This window comes from Papio anubis, chromosome 19 (assembly GCF_008728515.1).
Source record: "Papio anubis isolate 15944 chromosome 19, Panubis1.0, whole genome shotgun sequence".
Classification (NCBI taxonomy): Eukaryota; Metazoa; Chordata; class Mammalia; order Primates; family Cercopithecidae; genus Papio; species Papio anubis.
In genome coordinates this window covers 72,093,068-72,103,076 of record NC_044994.1, presented here as the reverse complement: position 1 = coordinate 72,103,076, position 10,009 = coordinate 72,093,068, and the positions used below count along the sequence as shown (strand labels likewise).

General features: G+C 51.6%; 1 protein-coding gene across 2 annotated transcripts in view; it reads left to right on the top strand.

Annotated features, from left to right (window-relative positions):
- The first annotated feature begins 1,604 nt into the window (after positions 1-1,604).
- The window catches only part of PARD6G (par-6 family cell polarity regulator gamma), a 91,307-nt gene continuing 82,902 nt past the window's right edge, over positions 1,605-10,009 (top strand). The window contains exon 1 of one of the 2 annotated variants that reach the window (XM_003914525.3): positions 1,605-1,839. In XM_003914525.3, the coding sequence (XP_003914574.1) occupies positions 1,768-1,839 (72 nt within the window). In that variant the 5' untranslated portion in view covers positions 1,605-1,767. The remainder of the gene's footprint in view (positions 1,840-10,009) is intronic. The other variant, XM_009192967.4, reaches the window with a different exon arrangement.

Below are 10,009 nucleotides of genomic sequence, written 5' to 3'. Positions count from 1 at the left end.
ATTGGAAACATCTTAAATACCCAACAATAATGAAATGATTATAAATTATGCCTATATTCATATAAGCACCTTTTAGAAAACATCTTCTCTAAGAACATTTAATAAAACTGTTCTGGCCAAGTGTAGTGACTCACATCTGGGAGGCAGAGGGGGGAGAATTGCTTGAGGCCAGGAGTTTGAGACAAGCCTGGACAACAGAGAGAGACCCCCATCTTTACAAAAACAAAAATAAAAATAAAATTAGTCTGTGTGGTGGCACAAACCTGTGGTCCCAGCTACTCAAGAGGCTGAGGTGGAAGGGTTGCTTGAGCCAAGGAGTTTGAGGCTGCAGTGAGCTGTGATTGTGGCATTGCACACTCCAGCATGGGTGACATAGCAAGATCCTGTTTTTAGAGGGAAACAAAGTTCATTATATAGCATAAGGCGAAAGGAGCAAGTTGTAAAACTAGATAAACAGCATAGTTACAATTTTGTAAAATATACAAATATATGTGCAGAAAAATAAGTGAAAATAAAATACACCAAAGGTTAATACAGTTGATTGCTGAGTAGCATGACTACAGGTAATTTTTACAGGTTTTTTCACTTTGCATTCTGCAGGTTTCTTTTGCAATGAATGTACGGTGAGATTTATAATTATATAGCTTATAAATTACAACAATTCATAGTATACTTTACAATGATTTTTTAAAAACTGTCTTGTCTTCTGAACTTCATCACAAATTCCTCAAGGGCAAGGACTGTTTCTTTGGTGTCAGCAAGCCCCTGTTTCAGAGGCCTCTTCATTGGTAGGTATTCATTGATGCCGCTAGTAATTGATTCCTTGTCTTAACAGGTTCTCTTTTTCCAGCTGCCTTAGAAAAAGGTCTCCTTTCGTATCAGGCAGGTCTACAGGTGCTTCTGATCCTCTCCCTAGAGACAGGCTATCTGATAAAGCCCTCTAAGCCTTTATTTTTACTTTTTATTCTTTGAGACGGAGTCTCGCTCTGTCTCCCAGGCTGGAGCGCAGTGACGCGATCTCGGCTCACTGCAAGCTCCGCCTCCCGGGTTCAAGCGATTCTCCTGTCTCAGCCTCCCCAGTAGCTGGGATTACAGGCGCCCGCCACCTCGCCCGGCTAATTTTGTATTTTTAGTAGAGATGGGGTTTCAAAGTATTGGCCAGGCTGCTCTACGCCTATTTGATGAAACCCTTCTCCCAGGCCATCAACAACTTGACAATTAGTAGTGACAGGTGATGCCTTTTGGGATCAGGTCTCTGGCGGTTCTCTTAGCATCCTTCTCTTGACTATCACCCAAAACAACGGCAAAAATCAGCCCCTATCCTAGCTTGCTCCGTGGAGGCCATCAAAACGAGCCGCCCTGGCTGGCTGCGACGCTCCTTTCCCCAGGCTCTGGGATTGTGGAGAAGACAGCGCGCACCCACTGGCGATCCGCCGCGGAGCTGCAGCGTGGGGGCGTGGCGTGGCGTGGCGGGTCCTCCGAAGCTGGGGCGGGATATGGGCGGGTCCTCCGGGAGCTCGGGGGCGGGGCCGGGCGCGGGCGCGGGGGGGTGGGGCGGCGCGCGCAGTCCCCAGCAGCTCCTCCCGCCGCGGCCCTGGAATCCCGAGGCGCCTTGACCCAGCCCAGCTCGGGCCCGCAGCACCAGTGGCAGCCAGCCAGCCTTGGGCGGGCGGGGAGCTGGGAGCGGAGCCTGGGGAGGCGCCGCCCGGAGGAGCTCACGGCCCCTGAGGAGCGAGGGCGACGGCGAGGCTGACCGGGGCCGAAACCATGAACCGGAGTTTTCACAAGTCTCAGACCTTGCGATTCTACGACTGCAGCGCGGTGGAAGTCAAGAGCAAGGTGAGCCCCCCGCCCGCCCCGGCGGCCCTGCGCCCAGTCTCCCGGCTAATGAATGGGGCGCCCCGCGGAGGGGGACTGGGGCGGCGTGGAGGCGACAGGCGCCGGCGACAACTTTCGAGTTCGGGCGCCGCGCGCCGCTCCGCGGGACGCGCACTGGGGACCCCGGCCGTCCTTCCCGCCCCCCGCGCGGACACAAAGCCCGGCAGCCGCGGCGCTCAGAGGGCCCAGGGCCATCGGACAGTCCGTGCAGACTCTGGACCCGCTCCGCGGGAGCTGCTCTTTTGTTCCACGAGCGAGAGGCGATCGGGGCGCGCCACACATTGGAGGGGAGGGCGGCCTTTCCGAGGCGAATTGAGGGCCAGGGGCTGCTCGGATTCGGGGCCGTGGAGGGGCTCTGGGGGCCCGGACCGTGGGATGGCCCTGGCCAAGGCGCCTTCCAGGCTGCAAAGGAGGCTCGTTACCGGCCAGGAGGAGACTTGCCGCCGGCTCCGAGCCGGGCGTCCCCCGCCCGCTCGGTACCGAACATCCAGGCACCAGGCGCGCTCCCCGGCGCAGACCCAGAGCACACACCGGGCTCTCCCCCTGCCCAGACCCAGACCACGCCTCCCCGGGCGCGTCCCCGGGCCAGACACCCCACCCCGCCCCCACCCCAGACTCCCCAACCTCCGGACGTGCCCCCGCCCCAGACCCAGCCCTCTCCCCCGGGCGCGCCCCCGGCTCAGACCCAGACCCCTCCCGAGCGCGCCCCCGGATCAGACCCAGACCCAGACCACCCCCACGGGCGTGCCCGGCCCCTCCCGCAGCCTGCGCCCGGGCGGAGCGTGCCTGAACTTGCGGGTCGCGGTGCGCGTCTGGGTAATTGGCTGATAGGATCTGGCGCTTCTGCCCTTTGCGGGGGCGGTTCCTTCGCCACAGATGCTGTTTGTGAGGGTCTCCTTGGTGGACCCCGCGGACTGAGGAGGAGCTGCAGTGGTTCGGGGTCCTGCGGGAGGGGGTCCCTCGAGTCTTTCGCTGGCTACTCTCTGGGAGTTGAGCGGCCCTTTCGCCCTTTCTTCGCACCCCGGTTTTCAGAGTTGTAGGAAAGGCTCCTAACGGCGGAGTGGGAGCCCGCACCCCCAACTCTGTGCCTATCTTGGGCGCAGGGTGGGTGTTCCCTCCCCGGTCTCTGGGGAAGCAAGTCTAACAGCCTTCTCTCCCTGTGCTGCTCTGACGTTTGGTGTAGGATTTCCAGGGTGTCTGCAGAGGATTGAGGGGGTTGTCCCAGCAACAGTGTGGCCGCCTCTCCAGCCTGCTACAGTGATTTGCAGGATCCTTCTCTACTTAGGGGTACACGGTCTTTTAACGAATCCCTCATTTATCATAAGATCCTGTCCTTACCCTTGCCCCATGACCTCGGCCCCACACCCATCTTCTCTGGAGCACAGGAGTGCCCCCAACTCCCCCAAATCAAGTGTGCCAGCTGTGGGTTAGGTGAAGGGAAGAGCCCACAAGCATGGGTGGGAGGTTTCTTGAGCTCAGTGGGAACACGGCTGTCTGGAGCTGCACTATCTAGTACAGTAGCCAATAAGCACGTGTGGTATGTTATCTTATTTAACTTTTTGTTTTGAGGTTATTGTACATTCACAAGTAACTGTGAGAGAGGTCTATATTCTCAGCCTCTCAGCCTTTGCTCAGCCTCCCTGATGGTGACATCTCGTGTGACTAGCACACTGTCCTATCCTAGACCTTATCGGGTGTCAGCAGCGTTACACACTCATTCGTGTATGCCTAGGTCTGTGCGGTTGTGTGACCACCAACTCAATCAAGGTGCAGAACAGTTTCGCCCTTTCATCTTAGGATCCTTCCTACTGCCCCTCACAGCAGCTGTTTAACCAGGGAGGACTGATTGGTTAACATGAACGTTAAAGATTCAGTTCTGTGCTCATTGGCCCTCTGCAGAGGGTGGCTGCCTCCTCACACACACAGCTCCAGAGAATCAGAGGCCTCAACAAGGCCCAGGGTAGGTCTGGAGGACAGGCCCTCACCAGGCCTCATCCTGCAGTCCTGGGCTGCTGGCACTATAGAGGCTGCCTCTGCCTTCCCTGGGATGTCAGCCTGCCTGTCTCTGCTGGCTACACTTGGCAAAGAAGGGGTGCTGCCTCACACCCCAAGCAGTGATTCAAGTTCAGATGCAGCAGATGCTTGTCTGGAGGTGAGTGGCAGAGCTAGAGTTTTGGTTGAACTTGGAAGGGCCACACTGACCTGGGCCTTACTGGACTTGCTGTTGTGCCCTCCCCACCATGATGGGGCTGAACTTACTGCTTGTCCAGAGGGTCCCTGTGGCTCTTCCTTCTGTGCACAGCCTCCCACTTACCCACTTTATGGTTAATGTTTGTTACTATGGCATCTGTCTCTATAGGGAGACGCTGTTGTCAAAATACAGCAAAGCCTTATGACAGCCTAAATGTAGCACCATAACACCATGGTTTGGTTTGTGGGGAAAATGGCGTCTGGGGAGCTAAGTCCAGCCTCAGTTCTGCCACCTACTGCATTTGTGAGCTTTTGGGCAAGTCATTTACCTTTTCCAAGCATCAGTTATGTCATCTGTAAAATGGGCATGATACCTTTTCTGCTTACTTCTCAAGAGGAAATGCATTGAATACAAGAGCACTTTGAGTTAAATACTGCAGGTCAGAATTCTTTGGCATTTTAAGATATTGGGTTGGAAAACTGCCTTAGGTTCTCTCAGAATTTTTGCCATTAACCATTTGCCACAGATGGTCAGTCCCCGGTGCTTAGGGACAGGATCCTGGTGTGTGTGTGCAAGGGGGCATATGATCTTGATTTTGACTTGGTGGCTCTTCCCCATTTTGCAGCCCCTTATACTTCTCCAAACATTTTTACCTTAATTCTAGAGATTCATCTGTTCCTCACCACACCAGCAGCAGTATGTACTTGCGATTGCCTAGTTCTGTTTGTGGGATCACCTTTTTTTCCCACTTAGCTTTGACTTTTGCCTCTCCTTCCACAGGAGCTGCAGTGGGTAGGGAGGAACTATGCAGATGTTTAGGGTGTTTCAGGTGGGGGAAGGCAAGAGTCCTTGGCCACCTTAGAATGTAGCAGAAAAGCCAGTGCTGGGATTGGAAGGGTTTTACAGGGGGCAGCAAACGGAGATGAATTTTCATATGAGGAGAAGACAGCAAGCACCATGGTGCCACTATGAACTTAGCAACGCCTTTAACTATATTAGTATTTCGTCCATTCCCATGTTGTCTGCATAAGCTTGAAAAATCCAGAGAAACACAGCTTATCCCCTCCCAGCAGTGTGCTCAGCCTAGAGCCCTGAGTTCCTTCGGACTCGAGCGTAGATGGCCCACTGCTCGCGGCCTCAGCCCCTGCTTTCTTTGGCCTGTGTATCCCTAGTTTGTGGCTTCCCCTACCTGAAATGCTTTCTCTGAGAATCTGCCCTATCCTGAGGACCTTCTGAGACAGCTCCCTCTTCTACAAAGTCATTCTGGATGCCTGTGCCAGGCCAAGCTTTCTCTGTCCGACCCCTTATTGGTATTTCTGGTCAGCTTATTGGCACTTGTCATGATGCTGGTGCCACGGTTATGTTCGGCACAGATTGTCTGTCGTGTTGATTATCTGAGGGAGACGGTTTTCATCCCATTTGTGCTTCCTTATTAAATGATGTTGGGGCTTTTTTGGATTCTAAGCAAACACAGTGCCATCGTGTCACCGTAGGAAATTTAGAGACCACAGCCAAGCACAAAGGAGGACAAACACCATTGGTAGCTCTCCTGTCCAAAGGTGAGCCACTGTTAAATGTTGCCTCTGGCCTTCTGGTCTTTTGTGTGCATGTATGATGCACGCAATTTTGTGTTACAGAATTTGGGTCAAATAGGCATGTCATGGTGTAGCCAGCTTCCGCCTCCAACTTATCATGTACTGCAAATGTTTTTCATGTCATTAATATTTTTAGAAAACAAAGAAATGACTGCATTGTATTCCTGCTCCTGTCTAAACCATGACTAACCAGTATCTTAAGTTAATCCCAAGTTTTTCCATAGTAAACAGTGCTGTAAATAGTATCTTTAAGTCTTTAAATAAAGATTATATATAGAATATACACATATAAAATATGTAAAGGTTATTGATTATATTAAACCACTGCAAAATTCTTACTGATCTTTAGAACAAATTCCTAGAAGTGACATTACTTGGGAAAGGTATGTACTTTTAAAGGCTTTGAGTACGTATTTCTACTTTTCTTCTGGAAAGTTTATTTTACCAATTTATAGATGCTGTTTCATATCTATTCATTCATCTGTCTCTTTCTCCCCATCCCTTTCTTCTTTCTTCCTCCTAGCACTGGACATTTTCTCATTCTTTCCCAATTAGATAAGTGAAATGGTATCCCATTGTTTTAATTTGTATCTCTTAAGTTATTAGTGAGTTAAAAATTTCATATTTATTGGCTATTTGTATATTTATTTTTAACTGCCTGGTTTTGTCCTGAATCCTTTTTCTCTGTTAGTTTTCTTGGGAGTTAATAAATATGGGAGCTTCTTGTTCACAGTGTTTCCAATCCGTGCAGATGGTGCTGAGGGTGACTGGCTCTGAGAGTGCTGTGACCTCGCCCCCAGGCATTAAACTTGGGCCCTCCAGGATGACAAGGGTATGAGGAGCCTGTTGGTGGGCTGGCCGATGCACTGGCTGGCCAGGTTCTGCTGGGGACAGCCAGGCGGGCAGTGTTTTATATTAGTATATCTCCTCTGGTCCCCAAGATCTTATTGCTGGCTGAGGCCATTGGCTGCCATGGTGCTGCAGGAACTTGCCCTTCCAGCTGTGTGATGTGTGACAGCCGGTGGGATGGAGCTGAGGCCAGGCCTCCCCATTGGGTGGCTGACACTTGCCTCCTGTGGGCCAGTTGAGAACTGCCTGGACATGGTTTGACTCACCTGTGTGTGTCAGCTACGCCCTTTTAAGACTTTAGTTTTGTTGTATTTGTGCATGTCTGTGCTTAAACAGGTTCGGTGACTTGATTTGGGAAGTCACATCTTGTGGAGACTTACCAGGGACCCAAGTGCGGAGTCAGCCTGGGGGGCACTGATGGCGTCACTGCCCCCGGGGAGGCTGCCCATTTCTTGTAGGTCTGTGGCCTGTGAGAAGCAAAATTCTCTGATGGCCTTCCAGAGGGCACCCCAGCTAGCCAGGGGGTAGAGCCCTTCCCTAGGACCCATGGCATTTCAGATAGAAGGCCCTAATTTTAGGGAAGTGAAGCAATATCAGGGAATGGGAGATGCAGCCATTCAAGGCCTTAGAAGCTCTGGTGTTTGTGAATCATGTCCAGAACTAGTACAAAGAGGAGAGGCATCCTGATCCTTTCCTATAAAGGGGTCTCCATGACCTTTAGAAGCAGCAAGAAGGGAGCCTGGCATGACAGCAGCAGAACCTCCCAGGTGGTTAGACTTGTTCACCTGGCTGCTTACATGTCAAATCCACTTCCTCTGGGCAAATTTCTACTGCACCATGACCCTGGGGAACCATGGGAGGCACATGGTCCTGTGGAGCCCCCAGCCTCTTCCCAGCACGCACCTGCAGCCCTGCTCTGAGGCCCCCGGGCCAGACGTTGCCTGCTGTGCAGAGGTTGTGTTCCAAAGTAGTAATAACATTTACTTAATGCCCTTACAATATATGTGTATATATGTGCCAGGAACCGTTCTAAATACATTGCAATTGCAGATAGTTCACTAATGCCCATCACCATCCTGTAACGTGGGTTTCTTTGTCACACCCATTATACAAATGAAGAGGAAACTGACTCACAGGGCGCTTCACTGACCTGCCCAAGGTCATAAAGCTCATAAGAGGGGTCGGAACCCAGACAGTCTAGCTCCAAAGTCTAGAATGGGAACCACAGTTGTCCATGGCTGCTGGAAGAGGGCTCATGCCCCTCTCAGAATCCAAGAAGCTGTGAAATCCAAAGTAGGACACGGGTACACACATTCCCAGCTCACCATGCATAGGGTGAGAGACCCCCTCAGCTACCTGAATCTGGAGCTTGCAAGAAACAGCTGGGAGGCTTAGTCTTGTGTTTTGTGGGGAGAAGTCTTATTTTTCTTGCATCACTGTAGAAGGTTCTTGCTGCATGGCCTCAAGGGAAGTCCTCTGTTCAGTAGCTGTCCTTTCAAAGTCTGATCTCATCCATGCATTTGTTTACTCATTTACTGAGCAACTATTGTGTGTCAGGCATAGGGCTTGTGCTGGGGTAAAACTTACAACATCCCTGCCTTAAAAACACCAGTGAAGGTTCAGTCAGGTAAGTGGGCAGATTTGGGTGGAGTGTCCTTTGTCTTGATAATCAAATATCACCGAATCCACAGCTTCACATCTCCTTGAAATCAGAGGTTTCCGGTGCAGCCCAGTCATCCCAGCACCCAGCTCTGATAGTCTGCATCGGCAACAGTGATGCCTGTGTGAGGTGGTTTGAGATTCTAGGTCTCCGTAGCTCCCAGAAGCAGGTGGGGTCCAGTCCCCATTTGTCCTTATTTGGGGTTCTTTAATCCTCCCCACATGTTTTTGGAGGCCAGTTCAGAACCCTAGCCACATTTCTCAGTGGCGTGCTATGTAAGGAAGAGGGGAGCATTGGAGGTGGGAAGAGCAGTGCTTTGTTAGTGGTAGGGACACAATCAGTGTTCCTTGGGTTCAATTCAGATGAAAAACAAGTGGGTTTTCCTGGCAGCTACTGGTTCAGAAATGGTCTGTTAAGCAAATTTAGAAAATAACTACTTTTTGAGGAAAGGGACAACTACTTGTACTTTTGAGTTGGTGCTGGAGCAAGTTAGGACTTTTGGGGACTATTGAGAAGGGATGATTAAATTTTGCAGTGTAATAAGGACATGAGATTTGGGGGGACAGGGAGAACGTTATAGCTTGGATATTTGACCATCCAGACCTCATGTTGAAATTTGGTCCCCAATGTTGGAGGTACAGCCTAAATGGAAATGTCTGGGTCATGGTGGTGGATCCCTCATGAATGGCTTGGTGCCATCCTCGTGGTAATGAGTGAGTTCTTGCTCTGTGAGTTCTAGCAAGAGCTGGTTGTTAACAAGAGCTTGGCTCCTCCCCCGTTGCCTCCTCTCTTGCCACATGATCTCTGCACAGGCCGGCTCTTCTTCCACCTTCCACTGTGAGTAGAAGCAGCCAGGCCGGGCGCGGTGGCTCAAGCCTGTAATCCCAGCACTTTGGGAGGCCGAGACGGGCGGATCACGAGGTCAGGAGATCGAGACCATCCTGGCTAACACGGTGAAACCCCGTCTCTACTAAAAAATACAAAAAATTAGCCAGACGAGGTGGCGGCGCCTGTAGTCCCAGCTACTCGGGAGGCTGAGGCAGGAGAATGGCCTAAACCTGGGAGGCGGAGCTTGCAGTGAGCTGAGATCCGGCCACTGCACTCCAGCCTGGGGACAGAGCGAGACTCCGGCTCAAAAAAAAAAAAAAAAAAAGCAGCCAGAAGCAGATGCTGGCACCGCGCTTCTTGTACAGTCTGCGGAACTGTGAGCCAGATAAGCTTTTCTTTAGCAGTTAAAATATATTGATCCATTGATTTGCCAGTTGGCTTATTGCCGGGGCATCCCTGAGAGGCGTTGGTGGCCTTGCCCTCTCCATCGCTGTGAAGGTAAGTGGCGCTAGTGCTGTAGGTGGGGGGAGAAGGTGAGGTACTTTGGAAATTAAGAGCCCCCATAGCTATTTCTGTTGCTGTTGGCACCTCCTGAGTTTCTCAGTGTTCAGAGATAGACCAGGAACCTGCTTGTTGCTCCGCAGCTCCTGGGGTGCTTGTGCCCTTTCCTTGTAGACCAAACTTGTCCAATCCATGGCCTGTGGGCCACATGTGGACCAGGATGGCTTTGAATAATGTGGCCTAACACAAATTCATAAACTTTCCTAAAACTTTGAGTTTTTTTTTTAAGCTCATCACCTGTCATTGGTGCATTTTATGTGTGGCCCAAGATGATTCTTCTGCTTCCAGTGTGGCCCTGGGTACCCCTGTTGTAGACCATCAGCCCTACACACTTCCGCTTGCAGAGCTGCCTGGGCACACTCAGGTGCTCCAAGGACCAGCCCGCTGGGAATGGGGTGGCTGGACCAGGGCGCTTCTGGTACAGCTGTGTCATCAGGTACCTTTGAC